This window comes from Scomber japonicus, chromosome 22 (assembly GCF_027409825.1).
Source record: "Scomber japonicus isolate fScoJap1 chromosome 22, fScoJap1.pri, whole genome shotgun sequence".
In the NCBI taxonomy this organism is placed as follows: Eukaryota; Metazoa; Chordata; class Actinopteri; order Scombriformes; family Scombridae; genus Scomber; species Scomber japonicus.
In genome coordinates this window covers 5,996,830-6,019,615 of record NC_070599.1, presented here as the reverse complement: position 1 = coordinate 6,019,615, position 22,786 = coordinate 5,996,830, and the positions used below count along the sequence as shown (strand labels likewise).

The 22,786-nt window shown below is 40.1% G+C and overlaps 1 protein-coding gene across 1 annotated transcript; it reads right to left on the bottom strand.

Moving 5' to 3' along the window:
* Positions 1-1,981: 1,981 nt before the first annotated feature.
* grpel1 (GrpE-like 1, mitochondrial) lies at positions 1,982-5,345 on the bottom strand. Its single transcript, XM_053343006.1, has 4 exons — positions 5,232-5,345; positions 4,223-4,370; positions 3,521-3,602; positions 1,982-3,136 (listed from the first exon to the last, which is right to left on the bottom strand). The coding sequence occupies exons 1-4, from the start codon at positions 5,297-5,299 to the stop codon at positions 2,790-2,792; spliced, it is 645 nt and encodes a 214-aa protein (XP_053198981.1). The 5' UTR covers positions 5,300-5,345; the 3' UTR covers positions 1,982-2,789.
* Between the last annotated feature and the right edge of the window lie 17,441 nt (positions 5,346-22,786).

The following is a 22,786-nucleotide window of genomic DNA, read 5'->3' as shown; positions in this document are numbered from 1 at the left end:
GTGTTGTTTTTTTACTGGCCTGGTATTTTCCCACCTAACCTTACATCAGCCCTGTGGTTGACCCCCTTTCAAGATGGCAGCCTATCATTAGTTTGACAAAGGTAACTTTATATTTAAAGTCAGAACCATTAAGAGCAGCACCAGTGACTCATTCTCATTTTTCTGCTTCTTTTTTTCTGTCTTTTTTCAAGCCACGCTGAGCTGAGGCCGCGTCCATCGTGCTATTTAAATGTAAATGAAGTTATTGAATTGTCATTCTGAAGCAGGGCTGCTCAAATCAAAGAGAAGACATGCACATGAATGTGTGGGTGTTGCCCAAGACTGAATATGTGCTTGATTCACATTTTTTTCTTCTTTCCTATGTTGGAAAAATTGTCTTTTTTTGTGGGAAACACAAGTTGTGAGTGTCTGTATTCCTCTATTACTCTGCCAATATGATGGAGGAAAAGCTTCAATTGTTTTAAATACAGCTAACTCAATCGTACCTTCATACCACGTACCACTCTAGTCCAACACTATAGCTGATTTAAAAGGACAACTGGTGCTACACAATATTTTCCTTATCAACAATTTCCAATAAAAAACCAAAACCAGCAATAAATTAACCTGCTAACAAGTATTTCTTCGTGCCGTAGAATTCTGTCGTCCAAAAACTATTAAAAACACATTTCTGCGAGAGATGCCTTCTAGCACTCTAAATCCGCCACTGAAAATAGTCCCACGATTTCCTCCTTTTCAAAAAAAACAAAAACAAAATATGAATGCACCGGATTCATTGATGATAAGAATGATACTGAATGATGTCAGCAGTGGTTATTCACTAATTTGATGTTTGAGTGTCACCTCTTGTTTTTCGTGATTTTCTATTTTTTCCAAGGAATTTTTTCTCAGATTTTCAACAGTGGTCTTGTTCTGCACGTGCAACCAAATGTTCCACATTGTTCCAAAATGCTTCAGTGTAAAAGTCAGTTAGGAAAACATGGCTATTTGATTTTTTGATTTTTTTTTTGTTTCTGCAGGGGAGTATTTTTTTCTGTAAGGGGGGTTGCTTTTTGTCACCAAATGTAAATAATTTTGTAAGATAAATTGGAGAAAAAAAAGAATATAATTACTGTCCTGTGAAATGTACAGTATTTTGTGTCATGGACATTTTTTTATAGCTTTTGTAATAAAAACAAACAGATTTTTGGATGGTGAAGAAGAAGCATTTTCTGAAGCTGTGGGTGTAGCGATGGCGTTGCTGTTTGAGATGTCTTTCATCTTGTTACCGGTCTGATAGTGTTGAGCTGTTTCGCTGTCCTGTTATTTTTGATGTTGCACATGATAAAGTATGTATGGAGATGTATTAAAAGTGCAAATACTTTATACTTCTAAATAGTCCTGTTTCCTCTTTAGTCATTTTCAGTTTAAAAAACGAACAATGTCAGCTATTTCCTTTTAAGCTAGCTACAATGTTTTTGTTCACTTTTGCAACAAATTGTAACACCTTAAAATAAGTACGAAACGGAACTTCTGTTTTTATATTAGCCTTCAACTACTACACATAAGTAACCTAATAATTCTAATGAAAATACTGTTTGTAGTTTTCAGTTAGCAGTGAGTACAGTCAGCACACTCAAAATTACATTAAAAATATATATAAATAAAATGTTATATTAGCCTTCAACTATTACACAAGTTATCTGTCTAATACTTAGTATTCTCCTGAAAATGCTTTTTTCATTTTGTACATCAAGTGAATCACTATTAAAAAATGCACTTTGGCCAATTTTGTAAAAATTTGATAGGTGACGTCAAAAGAAAAATCATTTTTATATAGACAGCAGCATTTTAGTTGAGTTTTTCACAACTTAACATAAATGTCATGTTCATTGAATTGTAAAACCAATTCTAATGGAAATATGCATACAATTGGGGTAATACATTTTTATTCTATTTAAAGGTGTGCGTAAAAGGAACAATGACCCAACACGCCTTTCAAAGATGAGATCAGTTTATTCTGCTGCTGTGACAGTTTGAACAAATGTCCATACACTTAGTTATTCTAAAAGTTTACAGATAAAGCTGTTACATCACTGTACAGATAGAAACTGTGGCGTCAGAACATAACGACTGAGGCTAGCTTACTGGAGCCTGATCACATCCAGACCACTGAAAGATCTTTCTTTACATTAATTTGTGAAGCCCACCTCAGTACAAAGAAAAACCTGTTCCTAGTTTTACTTTGTTACAGAGTGGATCTAAATCCTACAAACAAAAAAAGACAACTGAGGAGTCAAGTTCAACATAATTAGGGCTTTAAATAAAAATAAAGTCCGGAATGATACCAGCACTTCAGAATCACCACCACTCACTTTGTCGTTTTAGATCATAGCTCACCCAAAAAACACAACATCTCAAAATTAGCAGGGTTTATGATTTGTTTTTCTCTATTTTTAAAATGATTGAAATGTCACATTTAAACTGCTTCTCTTCCAGTTAACATTTATGGCTCTCAATAAAACCTCTGCCTCTGATCTGGTGACATCTTTTTAAAGTGATCTGACAATAACTGACTCTGAAATGAAAATGAAATTTTACTGTCCTGTGCCAGACAACAAGTTATGTATCTGTTAAAAAAAACTGCTGGATATTGTCCAGATACAAAGTTCAGTTCCGTTGGGTTCCCATCTCTTTGAGGCACCTTAGGGTGGGGGGGTGTCAGGGTGCCTTGACCAGTCTGCTGTACCTGAGGTCATCCATCGTTCAGGCAACAAGTCAAATCACACTTCGTCACAGTTCCATCACTTCTAGGAGGCTTTGGCCACACCCACCAGCGCTGGTCTGAGGGTGCGACCGTGGAGCTTGTACCCCACCTTGGTTACAATGGCAACGGTGCCAGGCTCCTTGCCCTCCACGGGGGCGTGGAAGAGGGCCTCGTGCTCGTAGGGGTCGAACTTTTGGCCATCGGGGTTGAGCTTGACCAGGCCGTGCTTGGTGAACACCTTCTGGATCTGGACCTCGGTCATCACCAGGCCGTCATACAGGTTCTTCAGGTGGGGGTTCTGGCTCGACACCTCCTCTTTGGGCACGCTCTCAGTGGCCTTCTCCAGGATGTCGGCCACCTCCAGCAGGTCCTTACAAAAGCCCTGGATCCCTGGTGATGCAAGAAACATGATTCAGCAGGCTATAAAATCTAATCTGGGTCTACATGACAACACTTGAAGCACTGAAGAAGTGGAGTAAAAGGTGTTAAAAAAAGTTACATAAGCTCATGTACATTGAAAACAAACAAGTCTCTTAAGTAATTAAAACAGTGTAAATAAACTAAACCAGTGCCAACAGTTTAGTCAAACAGACTTAAGTTGCCATGTTGTGACATCTAGTGGTGAGAACATGTCACTACTGAACATTTGATATAAAACATTATAGATTATTTTCTGGAGGATAACTTTGTTTCCTGTGACAAAGCCCAAACTTGGAGTGGCAACCACATGTAAAAATGGGAATCATGAGGAGAAAAATAGAAACCCGAGCTTACCGTATAGTTTAGCGTCTTCTACCATTTTCTGATTCCTCGTCCTGAGGTTCTCTGTGTCCGCTAAGGCCCGCTTGTATCTTTCCTGCAAACAAGGTGATCCAGTAAGTCGTGGTTTAAAACTAACAAACTACAATGTCTTTGCTTTGGTCAAATGGAAGAGACTTTTAAAGCTCAAGAGTTTAAACTGCAGTAAACATCCACAAATAAAAGCGGTGTGCAGCCACATTATACAAGATATAGAGCTGTATTACATCTATTTAATCTATAAAATACATGTTCTCTGAACTGAAGCAACTAGCCAACAATTTATTATAAATTAGTATATGTAAATATACAAAAAGTCATTCAATATCAAAAAAACTATTTTACAGAGCCCAAAGTGACATCTTAAAAAATGTTTATTTTGTCCAACCAATAGTTCAGACATTCAATTCACAACCAACAATGATATGAAACAGAAAAACACATCAAATTAAAGAAGCTGGAAAAAAAGTAAGTATTTTTCTGTGCATTAATTGATCATGGCTTATTGGTTCAACACTGTTTGCAACTAAAAAAGGAACACAAACATAAGTTAAAATACAGGAATAGTGGTATATGTGGTTATGGTATAGAACAATGTTTTTAAATGTGAGTACTGTTGTTCTAAATAAGTATACATCAGAATACTGGGGTCTAGATGAAAACCCATCTTTGACTTACTGTCATGTCCTTGATCTGCTCCTCCAGCTGGGTCTTCTCCTCCTGCAGGGCTTTCTCTGCTGCACCCTGTTCAGGCTTTTCGGCCTCCTCCTCTGACCCACCGCCACTCTTCTGCTGTGTGGCTGTACATAACAATCGTGGAGATGCTCTGGGTGGAGAGGACAGAAATAAAATGTAATTTGTCAAGTGTTGGTTGGGTAATAATGTTCTAAACCCATATTTAGATCCTTAATCTGCTGATCAACCTCTACTGGAGGTGCTTTGAAAACACCTATAGGAAATTTTGGACCAATCTGCATGCAGTGTTTATTTCATTCTACTTATTATCAAGCAGGATGTGTGGGTTCTCCTTCCAGACCTGCCAATTGATGGTATCAGACAGCTTAATTAACACTACTGCCAATTGTAGAACAGCCAGTACTACTTACTAAGAATGTTATGCAACTACCCTCTATGTCATTCAATAGTAAATGTCTGATAATATAACTTATTTTATAAAATTATAACTGTCCTATGTAGAAGACTAGGCTATGTAACCATATGTCATATTATTTCATCATCCCTCTCTAGCCAATAGAGTAGTGTTGAGACATGACACCAAACTCCATTCACAAATTTGACAATGTAATGTAATATATAGCTATATGTAAGACGGCGACTCGGTGGTTGATAACTATGGTAAAGTAAAATGTGCAAGTTTATGAATGAAGTTTGGTTTGACATTAACTATGTATTTTCATCTTTATAAAATAAAATTGACACAGCACATAAACACATACGATAAATGCAGTTAAGCTGAAGTTTAAACCTGGTTATCATCTATTCTACACAAACACAGCTCCATTGTTATTTTCTGTCTGTATTTTGCATACAACTAAAGGTCAACACTGCTGGTGGGTTACGAAAGCTAACGCTGCTAAGTACGCTGACAGTAGCCCACCGCCAAACGCCTGCTATCGCTATAAAAGCCACATTTCAGCTAACAGACGACATACAGAAAGCTGTTTACCGTATTAGCGCAGGTGAAGCTACGAGTGAGTAGCTCTGTCTCACAGCTCGGACACACCAGCTCGCCATTTCTCTCACAACCGTGCAGGTAAAGACTCCTTCTAACACACGCTGACCGGACGCACAAACTGATAGCTGCGGAGTACGGTTTAAGCCAATCAGGAGCGAGTACAAAGAACACCTCTCTCGCTTGACCAATCAAATTTAAAATAAGAGTTTGACGACAAATTATAGTTTGGTTGAGTAGAAGTTAAAGGTACAGACACATGTGACCAAGGACAGCTTTGAAATCGTTACTCATCCGTTGGTTACTCAACTGTACATTCAAACTGTTGTCCAGAAGGGCAGGTTATATACTGTATTAATGCCCCTAGTTTGAAATGCAGAATAAGATTTGTGGTGATAGTACTTTCTACTGTTGTAGTGTTAGATTTCCTTGATACAGAAAATTAAAGGATATATTCACAATATATCAGGCCTGTCTTAAAACAACAATATGCTTTTTAAATTGTAATTTCGCCCGATTATACTGGCTGTTGGAAGATCCCCATTAAATAATGTGCTTTCAGTGTAAGTGATTGGGGGGGAAATCTACAGTGTGATCTTACAATCGTTTTGCATTAAAAGATAAGATAAGATAAGATAAGATATTCCTTTATCAGTCCCACAATGGGTAAAAAGTTGATGTGAAGTTTGTATGAGGCTTCAGCAGTCTGAGTTATATCAAGTGGATATCTGCCACATTTACAGTCACATTTGAGTCACAACGATATATAAATCAGCTGATATTATCCTGATATTGGCCTATCACAGATCGGTATCAGCATATATGTTGTCTGATGTGCCGATATTTTTCATAAATTATGTAGGCAGCATTGTATGTAGGCTATATTTAATCTGATACATTTGTTTTGTTTTTTGTTGCATGTGTTTTACTATTGATAGGAATTTAGAATGATTAAATTCCCAGTGAAGGTTACTGATGTCACCTTGGAGGTGTTTTAGACAGTATGTAATATGGTTTCAACTGCATTAGCAAAAATGCATTTTATTTATTGGACATTGCCACCTAGTGGACCACAAATGCAACAGCATGAAAAAGGTACCTGAAATGGAACTACATGCTTTCAATTCCAGTGAGTCACCTATGAGGCCTATTGACCTTAATTGGGCATAAGCCCATAATTGATTATACAGTAACTTGAATGTATTATATTTTAAGTCTAAAATTTGACATTATAAGTCTCTTAAAAGTCCCCTAAAGTCACTATTTAAGGGGTTCTTTTTAAAAAAAATGTCTTCCCCGAACGTGTGTCTTCAGTGTCTGGCACCACTGCTGGTATTGTCATGCTTAAACTGTTGTTTACTTTAGTTTACATTCACATATATTCTTGGGCTGGTTGATATACACACTCCTTTCAGCTCCTTAAAATCCTAAATACAAAAAAAGATATAGAAACCTTAAACCTTATTTTTTTACTCTTCCCACATCTAGCATTTTAATACATGTATGTGGTATTCTTATGTATAAATTATGTCTAAATTTGGCATATCAGATAGACACAGTTTAGATTTTACACAGTTTAGATGGTAAACGTGATTGGAGGTGGTCAAACACAAATGTATATTTTTTGTAAGTGGAGTAAAATGTACAATATTTCTCACTAACATATTTTGGAGTACAAGTTGTTAAAAATGGAAACATTCAAGTAAAGTGCAAGTATCTCAGAATTGTACATAAGTACAATATTAGATTATTAGATTAGGTTAGATTAGATTAGAAAGTCTTTATTGTCCCTGAAGGGGACAATAAAGACTATGTAGAAGTAAAGCACAGTATGTTATTGTATTACTCTCATAAAGCCTTACATATAATACATTAATCGACATGTCTGACTTATCAAACGTACTCCTTTCTTTTCCTCTTAATATTAAATCAGTAAAGGGACAGTTTTGAGAAATATTCATTGATTTAACACTAGCATCTGTAACTCCTCACAGATGTACTGACAGGACAACAGACCAGCTGGCTGTGTGAAGTCTTTATTGGACTTATTCAGTACTGAATGTGTTTGGTGACCAGTGACCCACTGTCAGCTCTGAACACGTTACACACACACAGTCGTATCTGAGGAGAAGAGTACTGGTCAACAGTACCTCACTGCTCCGCCGGCAGCAGGGCGGCCAGAAGGCCTCACCAGTCCGGTAACACGTCCTTAGGAAGGCCAAGGTCAGAGCTCACAATGTAACTGGGACTAGAATGATGTATAATAGATTGCAATGTACTGGGAATGTTTTGGCAGTCTAGTTTGGGAAAGTCCCCTTCCTGTTTCCTGGTTTCAACATCAGTACCCTCATGCATTAAGTTCATAAAGACACTTTCTCACTTTCAGAGTAGGATTAACACACCGTCTTATCACCTGACATCAGTGTTGGACCTCACTAATGCTCTTGTGGCTGAATGGGAGCAAATCCCTGCAGCCAGCTTCCAACATCTTGTGGAAAGGAAAGGAAAACTTTTTATTTCATTTTTGCAGCTCTGGCTCATAGTTCTGTCAGTTATGATAACATCATACTCAACAAAATAATTGGTCAGTTTTACTACAATTTGTATGACTAGCACCTTAGTGCTGGAAACTGTGTTCAGTCACAGTAACTAGTATATGCATCAGCATAGGGAAAGAGGAACATGCCACTAGTGACATCAATGGCATGCAAAGTTGTATGTCAGGGTGGAGAGAGGAGGAGCAGTGTGTTAGACACAACAGACTAGAAGTGAGCCAATTATCTTTTTCACTTTTGGATAAAAATACTGTAAGTTTGTGTTTGTGTTTTAAACATTCAATTCACTACAAACTCCCCTTTAAATCATTCAAATCCTGCAGCACATATTCACTGAGCCATGTTCTATTTAGACTTTTGTAATTATTCTGACAGGCTTGAGGCTAGAACAGACAAGTGCTGAAAATGGATGTAATTTGTTCTGCACATCTTCTACTATTATATTTATGTATTGTACAACATTATGTGCATATTTGGTTGAATTTGAGACATTTTAAAATGACCACCAATCAGAATACTTGTAATAATTCTGAACAACTACTGCTGGTGATAAAATGTCAGTGATAACAGCGATTGACATCTAATCATTCCCCACAAAAATGAGTTGTGTGTTCATTTGTCTTTTTTGGACATGCTATCCAAGTTGTTTTTGTGGCTGCAGTTTCCGTGGTAACTCACACTCTGTGAAGCACATTGTGCTTCTACCCGGAATCAAATGTACTATGTAAATCAGGGGTCAGCAACCTTTTTGACATGGAGTGTCAGTTTAAAATGTTCTTGTTAATGAGTGTGCCATGAAGTTAAATTATGACACAAAATACAAAAACATTTGAAAGATATTTTTCCTGTTATTCACAACAAGGACTTACAAATTATGCATGGACCCCATTTTCCAAACACTGCTTTCAGTAACTCATCTAAAACATATTGCACTGGGAGGAAAGGTCAAAACGGAGAACAGAGTGCATCAGTGCATCAAACAAAACAATCTTTATTATATCAGAATGCTGCCATCCACATCAATATTTTAATTTTGGAAACTGACTGATGTATTTATTTATTTTAATGCAGCTTTGTTCCTCTTGGTCCACTTCAACATGTGCTGCAGGTCAGTTTGGGCTGTAAATACTGAAACATCACAGCAACTAGTGTCTGAAATTTGGTCTAATTTGAGCAATCTCTACTTGTATTTACAACAGCTAAATACATTTTGAAAAGCTTTCTTTTTCCTTCCAGAGGGGCAGCTCAACCAAAGAGGGCAAATGGGTTGTTGCCTGGGCAACAATAGCCCATACCTGTGCATGTCCTTGCTTCTGTCTATGAGGACTGGAATGCCCTGACTTTAGATTTCTTAGCTAGCAGCGTTGCCATCAGTTACCACATGTGTACTGTGGTCCTCTGTGGAAGATGTGTGCAGGACAGAGCTGTCAGTCAAACTAAAGAAGACAGGCCAACAAGTAATCTAAGGTTATCAACCCCTGATGTGAATGACATTTTGTTCGTTTATCTGAAAAATCAAAACATATCCATGTAAATGTGGAGCATGCAAACTAAATGTGTGTCTCTGTTTGTCTGTTATGATGAAGTTCATATCTTAAAACCAGTGACTTTTTATATACAACAACAACAACAACAACAACAACAACATGATAAGGGGGATAAATGTTTCCATTTGTGTTTCCCAGATCCAGGACAGACTGAAGGAGCAAGGAGTGAGTGGAGCCAACCTGAAGTGGAGAGAGCAGCCTGATGGGAAAGTCTTCCACAAGGAGGGAAAAGAAGAGAAGAAGAAAAGCAGACAGAAGACTGAGCTCTGAAATTAAAGCAAACTTTTACTGATGTGTAATCCATGTTGAAAGTTGATTCTCTATCTGCTAATAATACACTATCATCAGCTTAACCATAACCTTCACTACATCCTGTATAGAAGAGCTTTATCCTTCCTCATCAATATTACTGTTAAATGTTTCAATCATGTTCAGTTTTCTTCCAAATAGAACATATGAGATGAGTTTTTGTCTTCAACTTCACAGTGTGTGTAGTATCATTAGTAAAATGTAGTAGAAGCATAAAAAGTGAAAACAGTGATTGTGTAGTGACATTAATATGACATTATTAGATTATTAATACTGATGCATCAGTGTGTGAACAACATTTTATTGTTGTAGCTGGTTAAGGTGGAGTTAGTTTGAACTACTTTATAAACACCAGTGGTTCCCAACCTAAGGGTTGAGTCCCTCCAAAGGGGTTCCAAAGGGTGATTTCATCTTTAATGTGTTGTATCATGGGTGTTTTAATGTTAAATAAAATATTGTGTCAAATAACTGCTGACTATATGTGTTAAAGAAGTGAAGTGGAGTAAAATGTATAATATTTCTCACTAACATATTGTGGAGTACAAGTGATTTAAAATGGAAACAATCAAGTAAAGTACAAGTACCTCAGAATTGTACAGATGAACAATATTCTGTCACATCCTTAACACAAAAATGTGTTTCTTCTTCTTAAGAAGAAACCTTGAACCTTATTTTTTAACTATTCCCACATTTAGCATTTTAATACATGTATGTGGTCTTTTATGTATGCATGTGTATATTTATGTGTCTAAATGTGGCATATCAAATAGACACAGTTTAGATTTTAGCCACTTCTTTATTAACTTGAGTACATTGGTTTAATTTTTCTGGTTTACAGACCAAATTGGTGTCATCCATGTCTCATATTGTATACTCCCCTTACCTCCCTGCCTGTCTGGGGTGATGATTGGCCTGAAGTCACATAGAAAAGATGCACTGAGTATAGCCATTAGCTAGTAACCATCTGCAGTCCCTGTGACAGTCCGACATAAGGGCTACAAACACTGAAAAGGGACAGAATTAAAGTACAACAGGTATTGCAAGGTGGGTTGATAGACACAAGCACATAATACATCAGGTAGGGTAGGAAAAACATAGGTTAGTAGACACAGAACAACACAAAACAGTACCATAACAACCACAATTCAGTTAGCATGAGAGAACATGACAAAAATAGTAATACAATGAAATAAAAATTATAAGTTATTTGGTTAAATGCTGGCACATTTGGTTCCTTAGAATCCATTGTTTGCTTCTCTAGAGAAGATTTTGAAATCTGTGTAAGTTTTCAAATCTGTATGGAGTTTGTTCAACACTTTAAAAGCTTTGTATTAGAAAGCTGATTGAGCAAGAGCAGTTCTTCATATGGGAATACACTGTCACACTGAGGTCCACCTTGTAGTTTGCACATCTGCTCCACAGTTAATTGTACAAAGCTCCTAAGGGGTGGAGGTGCAGTATTGTTGATAATCTTGAAAAGCAGACGTACATCAGCATACATGATGAAATTATCCAAACTCACATGTTCTGACTAGTTTTTAGTTTCTTTGTTTTTAATGTTTTCCATTTCCACCATTACTGTAGTGTCTGAGCTGAACTGAACAGATTTACATTGACAGTAGAAGCAGACGTGTTTGGGTCTGTGTGAATGTGATATGAAATTGGTTCTAATGCAGGATTTGGGCAAAAATAACATGAATGTACCTCCACCATGTGGATGTGATGTTATGATGTTATGTGTGCAGTAATGAAACACAGCAGGAATGACTTGCTATCTTATGATTTCATTATTGAAACACCATCATTTATTGTATTGTAATCAGAAGAAATGCACAATTTAATATAAATAATATATATATATATTATTTGTATTAATTGAGAGTTTGATCATATCTTAAAGTCGTTGAGTTTTGGATGCAACAACATCATAATAAGGGGATTAATGTTTCAAAAATCCTCTTTACAGACTCTCCTCTCCTTCCCAGGTTGTAGCTGAGCTGCAGGTAAGGCAGGGCAGGTTTACTTATTTGGCTCATTTCAGCAACAAGGCAATTCAAGGTACTTAATAACATACATACTTAAAAAACTAAAAGCCTTGAGATTTATTGCAAAAGAACCACACCATTAAAGAACATTTAAACACAATTAAAGTGTTCAGACATCCTTATACAGCCCAGTAGTTTCAGTCCTACACTGTTGGAACAGTCACAGGGAGGCACTGTGTTAAACATTAAACTGTCAATGACAGCATTAAGCCAGACAGTTTATTAATTTATTGAACTTTCACAGGAATAGGGAAGAGAAGTTGGTGTTGAATTAGCATATATTTGCCTAAAATAAGATTTATTTTTCAGTCATGTTCTTCAGAACATGCAGTACTCAGGGCAGCATCGTCAGATGATGTCAGGAACATGTCATGTGACCCAGCACCTCTGTTATTTTACACACCATTGGACAAACTACAGCCTCCTATAAACATGGTTGTATCCATCACATCAAACCTCTGTAAATATGTCAGGTCTTAATAATTACAGACAAAAAAGAGAATATACAGATACTTAGTGGGATTATTATGAATTATGAGTAACTGCACAAGCACATAATGTGTTTCATATTCCATACATGCTGAGCTCTCATCAAGTCTAGTAAATGTTGGAACAAAGGGAGGGACAGATATGTAAAACAAGAGGGGAGGATGGGAGTTTTAATTTGACTTTTACTGAGATACAGCTGACTGCATACTACCCTTTTGTAATAATCTGACTACCATAGACTCATTTAAATGATTTACTGGAGAAAACATTTGAAATATCTTGATTTTAGAAGAGTCATTGAACCTCTCATGTATTTCTCTGTTTGTTGGTAATGAGTAAGCCGACACTCGAGTCGAGACCCTTCAATGTTAACAAGCCCAATAGATGAGTCTGAAGCCTACATGGGGTGCAGAGCCGGCCAGTGTTAGCTAATGTTACGGATGTTGTGGTGGTGCAGAGCTGGCCATAACAACAGGTGGAACATCTCATGGTTGCAGGCTGTTTTGTTTGGTCCGCTGCCCCGGTGAGGATGGTGGAGGATATATGGAGATGGGCCTCAGTGCATCTTTTGTCTCTGATGGCAGGGAAGGCAGGGCAGGTTTATTATTTGGCTTTTTTCAGCAACAAGGCAATTCAAGGTACTTATTAACATACATACATAAAAAACTAAAAGCCTTGAAATTTATTGCAAAAAACAAACAAACACACAATTAAAGTGTTCAGACATCCTTATACAGCCCAGTAGTTTCAGTCCTACACTGTTGGAACAGTCACAGGGAGGCACTGTGTTAAACATTAAAATGTCAATGACAGCATTAAGCCAGACAGTTTATTAATTTATTGAACTTTCACAGGAATAGGGAAGAGAAGCAGGTGTTGAATTTGCATATATTTACCTAAGATCAGAGTTAATTTTCAGTCATATTGCTCAGCACATACAGTACTCAGAGCAGCATCATGATGGAAAGGATCTTGCTGGGTGTCTTTTATCTGTCAGGTTAGTGAATTATTTGATCATGCCTAACATTGATTATTATTGTATTATAGTGAAAACACTGGATGAAAAACTTTACTTTGAGTCTTTACATGTTAAAAGATGTTAATAAGTCATATGTGTTTTCCTCACAGGCTGGTTCATCTTCTCCACATCTGGTCTCCATCAGTACCACTATGTTGCTGAACAGATGAATTGGACTGAAGCTCAGACCTACTGCAGAGAGAAATACACAGACCTGGCTACCATTGAAACCATGGAAGACATGAACCAGCTGGTTAACACAGTTTCCTCTGCTGGTAACAACAGTCTGGTCTGGATTGGTGTGTACAGTAACATTGATTGGAGGTGGTCAGATGGGTACAGAGGGAGTGGGGCTGAATTTAGGAATTGGTATAGAGGTGATTACCATGAACCAAACTTTATGTCAGGTGATCAGTTCTGCGTGGTTTTTGGCAGCAGTGGAGGATGGGATGATGATTCCTGCACTACAAAACGTTCATCCATCTGTTATAATGGTAGGTAACAGTAAATCATATTTTCTTCCTTTAACTTGCATTAACAGATTTTTTAGCCAATAGGAGCTGCAGTTGGGTGATAATTCCCTGTAGGTTCATCACTACAAGCAACACATCTGATATTACACATTTCTCATTTCATACATTATTAACATTAAAATATTTTTAGCTGCTTTAAAACATTATTTAAAAACTCAGTATATCAACAATTCCACCTTTTCCCCAAACTAACTACAGGAACACAGCTGGATCCTCAATTTGTTTTTATAAGTGAATATATGACCTGGTTCAGTGCTCAGAGGTACTGCAGGGAGAACTACATAGACCTGGCCACTGTGAGGAACGACACTGAGAACCAGCAGATCCAAATCTTGGAGACGAGTGGATTATGGTCATGGATTGGTTTGTTCAGAAATCCTGACACTTACTGGTCAGATGGGAGTAACTCCTCATTTACATACTGGGATAGTGGTCGACACCCACTTGGTTCTTTAAGCAGGGTTTGTGCTGCAGCTGTGCAGAAGTCTGGAAGATGGAAGGCAAAGTCTTGTGAAGAGAGATTACCATTTGTCTGCTACAGCATCCCTGGTGAGTGGTTTACTGTCCTTTAGTGCAAGAGAACAAATGCTCCATAACATTTGAATCATTGATGTTGAAGTGTACTCAAACAAGTACATGAAGTGATTGCTTCTTTACATTTATGGGTTTGATGTGCATAAAAGCATATTGTGTCTCTCTTATTATTCTGTGTCTCTGCACCAGTGAAGAGGCAGGTAGTTAAGCTGAGGATGAAGCTGGAGGACTCCTCTGTGGATCTCACTGACCCTGCTGTGAAAGCACAAATCCTGAAAAAGGCAAGTCTTCAAACTCCACCCTGGTTTGGGTTCTGGGGTGTCTTAACCAGGTCTAAAATACTTGATTACAGGCTTATTGTGCTTGCTGTGTTTTGCCATGATGGAGTTCATATCTTAAAACCAGTGGCTTTTTACATACAACAACAACGTGATAAGGGGGATGAATGTTTCCATTTGTGTTTCCCAGATCCAGGACAGACTGAAGGAGCAAGGAGTGAGTGGAGCCAACCTGAAGTGGAGAGAGCAGCCTGATGGGAAAGTCTTCCACAAGGAAGGAAAAGAAGAGAAGAAGAAAAGCAGACAGAGGACTGAGCTCTGAAATTAAAACAGACTTTTACTGATGTGTAATCCATGTTGAAAGTTGATTCTCTATCTGCTAATAATACACTATCATCAGCTTAACCATAACCTTCACTACATCCTGTATAGAAGAGCTTTATCCTTCCTCATCAATATTACTGTTAAATGTTTCAATCATGTTCAGTTTTCTTCCAAATAGAACATATGAGATGAGTTTTTGTCTTCAACTTCACAGTGTGTGTAGTATCATTAGTAAAATGTAGTAGAAGCATACAAAGTGAAAATAGTGATTGTGTTGTGACATTAATATGATTTTATTAGATTATTAATACTGATGCATCAGTGTGTGAACAACAGTTTATTGTTGTAGCTGGTTAAGGTGGCGTTAGTGTGAACTACTTTATAAACACCAGTGGTTCCCAACCTCAGGGTTGAGCCCCTCCAAAGGGTCCCAGGATGAATCTGAGGGGTCATGAGATGATTGATGGGAGAGGAAAGTGGTTAAAAACCAAGTGTATATTTTTTGTATGAGGTCACAAGTCCAAAGGGTTGGGAAACACTGATTTCATCTTTAATGTGTTGTATCATGGGTGTTTTAATGTTAAATAAAATATTGTGTCAAATAACTGCTGACTATATGTGTTAAATAAGTGAAGTGGAGTAAAATGTACAATATTTCTCACTAACACTAGCACCTCTGTTATATTACACACCATTGGACAAACTACAGCCTCCTATAAACATGGTCGTATCCATCACATCAAACCTCTGTAAATATGTCAGGTCTAAATAATTACAGACAAAAAAGAGAATATACAGATACATAGTGGGATTATTATGAATTATGAGTAACTGCACAAGCACATAATGTGTTTCATATTCCATACATGCTGACCTCTCATCATATCTGTGTGCAGGAATTAAAATACTCCTGTGTTTGCATGTGTCTATTTTTGGCTTTAAGGTCAAAGTCTAGTAAATGTTGGAACAAAGGGAGGGACAGATATGTAAAACAAGAGGGGAGGATGGGATTTTTAATTTGACTTTTACTGAGCTACAGCTGACTGCATGCTACCCTTTTATAATAATCTGACTACCATAGACTCATTTAAATGATTTACTGGAGAAAACATCTGAAATATCTTGATTTTAGAAGAGTCATTGAACCTCTCATGTATTTCTCTGTTTGTTGGTAATGAGTAAGCCGACACTCGAGACCCCTCAACGTTAACAATCCCAATAGATGAGTCTGAAGCCTACATGGGGTGCAGAGCCAGCCAATCAGTGTTAGCTAATGTTACGGATGTTGTGGTGGTGCAGAGCTGGCCATAACAACAGGTGGAACATCTCATGGTTGCAGGCTGTTTTGTTTGGTCCGCTGCCCCGGTGAGGATGGTGGAGGATATATGGAGATGGGCCTCAGTGCATCTTTTGTCTCTGATGGAAGGGAAGGCAGGGCAGGTTTATTATTTGGCTTTTTTCAGCAACAAGGCAATTCAAGGTACTTAATAACATACATATGTTACGACCCCTCCCTTTCTGCTCACCATCATGCAGTTGATTACTTCCTGCAGGAGTTGGTAGTCAGGGAGGGTCGATAAGGCAAGGTGCTGACACCTGGCTAGGCCTCTAGAAAGGAGATAAATGCCAGCCTGGTCTCATTCTCTCTCTCTCTCTCTCTCCTAGGCTCCACGCTGCTACAGGTTCTGGGTTCGTTTGGCGTTTTTCCTTTTACACTCAACAGCCACACACAAATATCTCACTCATCCACACACTACATTCACCACTGACACCACTACACTCCACACCTCATGCTTTTTGTATATATGTTGTTTTAGTTACAATAAAACATTTTCTTTTGGCACCTGACTTGTCTCTCCTCCATGTCACATATGTTGAGCCAGTTTGTGACAAGTGGGGGCTCGTCCGGGATCCAGTATGAGGATTAAATTGGCTTGAATTTGGTCTCTACTGGTAAATTGACTCGGTTTAGGTTGGTGGATGTTTCCTCCTATTGCAGACAATGGTCTTTGGTTTGCCTGGTTGAAGTGTACTACTAGCTGACTGTGCTGTGGTTGTTCACCAACGGTTCTGGGAGGGGATATGTCAGGTCGTTAGTGCTGGTTACTTCCAGTATGAGAAGGTTGTAGGAGATTTGGGAGAGGTATTTGGTCCATCTGTTTGTTGTAAATGTGATTGGATTTGACTGGGGCTTTGCAGTAGAACCTATCTGGGGTATGTTGTGTGTTTGAGCAGGAGTTCCTTCCCCTGTTAGGTTTGGCAGCGGGTTCCTCTAGGGGGCTCGTGGTGATCTCTTTAGGCGGCGGCGAAGGTGGGTAGAGCTTTTAGCTCGGGAGCATCTCCGTGGTTGTGAGAGGGTGGCCAGTTTTCTGGTTTCTTTCTTCACACCGCTGGTTTAGCGTGCATAAGTACCCCCCACCATTAACTGCACGAAGACTAGGGAAGAGTTAGTTAGCTAGTTTAATGGTTGTAGTTAACATCAGTATAGGGGTGAGGCTCCTGTTCACCTGTTACCTCCGGTTTGGGTTTTCTGTGTGTCCCAGTCAAAGGTTGGTAACTTGTTAGGCTGATTGTTTTGAGGATGGCTTCCCTTGTGGAGAGTTTCATCCAGGATCCTTCAGAGTTTTTGTTGGAGCAGTGCACAAAGGAACAGCTTCTGAGGATAGCAGAGCACTATGAAGTTGACATTTCAGATAGGAAGTTAAAAGAGAGTGTGAAGGCATGCTTAAGGGATGGTTTGTTTGAGGCTGGAGTCTTGGGCCGGCAACAAGTTAGCAGTCCAGTGTCCAGTGGAGTGCCTAATCCTGGAACTCTAACATTCGAACAGCAGAAGGAGCTGCTGCAGTTACAGTTAAAACAGCAGTTAGAGTTGGAGAGGTTGAAATTTGAAAAGGAAGTAGAGTTGGAAACGATAAAGCATAAAACTGAGTGTGCAAAGTTAGAAGTGCAACAGCATCAATTACAGCTAGTAAAGGAGGGTAAGCTTTCAGATATGGGCAGAGCTGATAGTTTCGAGGCCTCAGGGGGCAAGTCTTCTCAGTGTGACCTGGTTAATAATCTCCGCCTGCTTCCCAGGTTTAGTGAGTCTGATCCAGACTCATTTTTTTCTCTGTTTGAGAGGATAGCAGATGCTCGAGACTGGCCGGACTCAGACAGAACAATGCTGCTGCAGTGTGTTCTGACTGGAAAGGCTCAGGAGGCCTACTCTGCTTTAAGTGTATCAGAAAGTAGGGTTTATGACACAGTGAAGGCAGCGGTGTTAAAAGTGTATGAACTGGTGCCAGAGGCATATCGCCAGCGTTTTAGATCTAGGAAGAGACTGGATAATCAGACCTACACTGAATTGGCCCGTGATTTGACTTCCCAGTTTAACCGCTGGTGTGCAGCATCTGAAGTTAACACCTTTGATGATCTCTGCAACCTAGTGGTACTGGAACAACTGAAAAATTCTGTGCCTGAGTGGGTGGCTACCTACATTACTGAGCATAAGGTAAAAACTCCAAGAGATGCTGCAGTTTTGGCGGATGAATATGTTTTAACACACAGAAGTTTTGGTGACACAATGGGCGGAGCTTGTCATAGAAATGACACTTATTCTAGGTCTGGAAAAGTAAGAATAGCCAACGAGGCAGATCAGCGAAAGTTTAGTCATGGTGGACGGGGTTCAGCTGTCAATTCTGACACTTGTAGGTACTGTCAGGCAAGGGGGCACTGGAAAAAGGAGTGTCCAGTGCTGAAAGCCAGGAGGTCCTCTGGTCAGGTGAAACCTGCTGTGATGGCTGCTCCAGTTATAACATCTGAGAGCAGGGCGGTAGGTCAAGTGCAGGCTTGTAATAAGCCGGTAGCTTCTCAGGTTGACTACTCTGCTTTCATCTCAGATGGGTGGGTCTCCTTGGTAGGAGATGGGGTGCAGGTTCCCATTAAAATACTAAGAGATACTGGAGCACTAGATTCTTTCATTCTTGAGTCTGTGTTACCATTTTCATCCAGGACTGATACTGGTGGATGTGTAATCACATTGGGGATGGGTATGGTTCCATTCTCGGTCCCATTGCATCGGTTGGTTCTTAACTGTGGTCTTGTTCAGGGGGAGGTGTCAGTGGGTGTTCGTTCCCAGTTGCCTGTTGAGGGTTTGCATATGATTTTGGGGAATGATTTGGCTGGTGACAAGGTGTGGGCCGATGGTCAGCCTAATGTAGCGAAGGCCCCTATGTTCCCCACTGTTACGTCCTGTGACACCACTGCCCTTGGGTGACATTTTTCCAGTCTGTGCTATCACCCGTGCAGCCAGCCGTGATGCCCAGAGGATGGAGCCAGAGTGTTTGGAGTTGCCAGATTCTTTGCTGGTTGACCAGTTAGCAGGTTCTCAAGCTGAGCTAGTGGCAGAACAGAAGGCTGATTCCTCTTTAACGGAGCTGTTTGACAGAGTTGTGCCAGCATCAGAGGTAAGGGATACTGCCCAGTGCTATTTCCTCCTGAATGGACTTTTGGTTCGGAAGTGGCTGTCACATGGTGATGCATCTGTAGGAGAACCAATATTCCAAGTTGTTGTCCCTAGGAACTGTCGCAGTAAAGTGCTCCAGGCGTCACATGGTGACGTGGCAGGTCATCTTGGCGTCCGTAAAACCTACACTCGTATATTGCAACATTTCTTCTGGCCACGCTTAAAGAGAGATGTTGCCCTTTTTGTTAAGACATGTCATACCTGTCAGCTCACAGGCAAGCCAAATCAGGTTGTTAAACCTGCTCCTCTACAGCCCATTCCAGCCACTGGACAGCCATTTGAGCATCTGATCATTGATTGTGTGGGGCCCCTGCCTCGGTCCAAGTCTGGACACACATATTTGTTGACTGTAATGTGTCAGGTTACCCGGTATCCTGCTGCTTATCCACTTCGCAGCATTACAGCAAAAGCAGTGGTTGGAGCTTTGACCCAGTTCATTTCAGTATTTGGCATCCCCAAAGTCATACAGTCTGACCAAGGTTCCAATTTCACATCCCATCTGTTTGCTCAGGTGCTTAAACAGTTGCACATAAAGCACAACAAATCAACAGCCTACCACGCACAAAGTCAGGGTGCACTTGAACATTTCCACCAAACGTTGAAATCACTGTTGCGTGCTTATTGCACCGAACTGTCGGGTGACTGGGGGGGTGGGCTGCCCTGGTTGCTGTTAGCAGCTCGTGAAGTTATTCAGGAAAGTACTGGATTCAGCCCGAATGAGCTGGTGTTTGGCCATAAAGTGCGTGGCCCACTTGCAGTTTTGCAAGATGTTGTTTGCCAGAGGATCCACCTCTAAATCTTAAGGATTATGTCAGTGGTTTCAGACTAAAATTGTGCAGGGCAGGTGAGCTGGCTAGGCAAAAGTTGCAGAAGTCACAGGGCAAAATGAAGGAACAATATGGCCAACGGGCTGAGGCTCGCCAGTTTAACCCAGGTGACCGTGTACTTTTCTGCCTCTTGTAGATTCTCCTTTTCAAGCCAAGTACAGTGGTCCTTTTTCTGTTGTGCGGCAAGTCTCTGATCTAAATTATTTGATTGAGACTCCTGGCCGTAGAAAATCTACAAAGTTGTGTCATGCTAACCTTCTGAAGCCATATCACACTCGTGAGTCTGTGTCTCCATTGCAGAAGAGCTCCCTAGCCAAGCCAGTGTTGGTCTCTAGCCCTGTTTTGACCTCTTCCGTGTCTGAACCAGTGGTAGTTGAGGAGGAAGGGGTGGATATTGCTCCTGATGATGGGTTGTTACAGGGCCGGTTGAAAAATTCAGACATTACAAGATCTGAATATCCTTGTCGGACACTTACATGTGGCTAAACGTGAGGAGTTGATTAAACTAATTAACAGCCATCTATCACTGTTTTCTGATACTCCAACCCAAACACACTTAATTGAGCACGACATAGATGTTGGAATTGCTGAGCCCATCAAGCAGCGCTTTTATCGTGTGTCAGAGAAAAGGTGACAGTTGGAAGCTGAAGTGCAGTACATGCTGGATAATGGTATTGCTGAGCCTTGTTCATCAAATTGGGCCTCCCCATGCCTCCTAGTTAAAAAGGCAGATGCTAGTTTGAGGCCCTGCACTGACTATCGTGAGGTGAACAGTATCACTAAACCTGATCTGTATCCTCTTCCTCGTATGGAAGATTGTATTGATATGGTAGGTTCAGCCACATTTGTGAGCAAATTTGATCTTCTCAAAGGGTACTGGCAAGTCCCACTCACCAAAAGGGCAAGGGATATTTCAGCTTTCATAACTCCTTCTGGCTTGTATTCATACACTGTAATGCCATTTGGTTTGAGGAATGCTCCTGCAACATTCCAACGGCTAATGAATCGGGTTGTTTCAGGACTTAATGGTTGTGCAGTGTACCTAGATGACGTTGTGGTGTATTCTGACACCTGGGAAGAACATGTCCAGCGTATAGGTGCTCTTTTCGACAGGTTGGTCTGGGCCAACTTGACAGTAAATCTGGCCAAATGTGAGTTTGCTAGAGCCACTGTGACCTATCTTGGAAAGGTGGTAGGTCAAGGCCAGGTTCGACCAGTGGAGGCCAAGGTCATGGCAGTGCAAAAGTTCTCCCCCCCTACCACCAAGAAAGAGCTGATGCGCTTCCTAGGGTTGGTAGGCTACTATCGCAGCTTTTGCAAGAACTTTTCATCTGTGGTTGCCCCCTTGACTGACCTTTTGAAAGCTAAAGCTGAATATATTTGGTCGTCAACATGCCAAAATGCATTCGACAGTGTAAAAGTCTTGTTGTGTTCAGCCCCAGTGTTGGCAGCACCAAGATTTGATCATCCCTTTAAGCTTCATGTAGATGCCAGCAATGTGGGCGTTGGGGCTGTCCTGTTGCAGGAGAATGCAGAGGGTGTAGACTGTCCCGTGAGCTTCTTCTCCAGAAAATTTAACAAGCATCAATACAACTATTCAGTGATTGAAAAGGAGGCGTTGGCACTTGTTTGGGCTCTGCAGCATTTTGATGTCTATGTAGGTTCAGGGGTATCTTCGCTGACAGTTTTCACTGATCATAATCCCCTCACCTTTTTGAAGTCACTGCAAAACCCTAATCAGAGGCTAATGAGGTGGACGCTGTTCCTGCAGCCATACAACTTAGACATCCGACATATTAAGGGAACTGACAATGTAATTGCAGATGCCCTGTCTCGGGCACCTGTAGACATTTAGTCTATTTATTTATGCTGTCTCATTTCCATGCTCTCCTCTGCTCATCTCTCGGCTCTTCATTCCCTTAAAATGCTCCTTTGGTACCAAGGCTGCTGGGTTGGTGAGGATGGAGGGATGTGCTGGAGGATGCAGCCTGGAGGGAGTGCAGTACTGTCTGTCAGCTATTGGTAATGTATTAACCATGACAGATTGGGACATATTATCGCCTGTTTGATGTTAAACACGAGGTGGAACCTCGTTCTTATGGAGGGGGGTGTTACGACCCCTCCCTTTCTGCTCACCATCATGCAGTTGATTACTTCCTGCAGGAGTTGGTAGTCAGGGAGGGTCGTTAAGGCAAGGTGCTGACACCTGCCTAGGTCTCTAGAAAGGAGATAAATGCCAGCCTGGTCTCATTCTCTCTCTCTCTCTCTCTCCTAGGCTCCACGCTGCTACAGGTTCTGGGTTCGTTTGGCGTTTTTCCTTTTACACTCAACAGCCACACACAAATATCTCACTCATCCACACACTACATTCACCACTGACACCACTACACTCCACACCTCATGCTTTTTGTATATATGTTGTTTTAGTTAATAAAACATTTTCTTTTGGCACCTGACTTGTCTCTCCTCCATGTCACATATGTTGAGCCAGTTTGTGACACATACATAAAAAACTAAAAGCCTTGAGATTTATTGCAAAAAACAAACAAACAATTAAAGTGTTCAGACATCCTTATATAGCCCAGT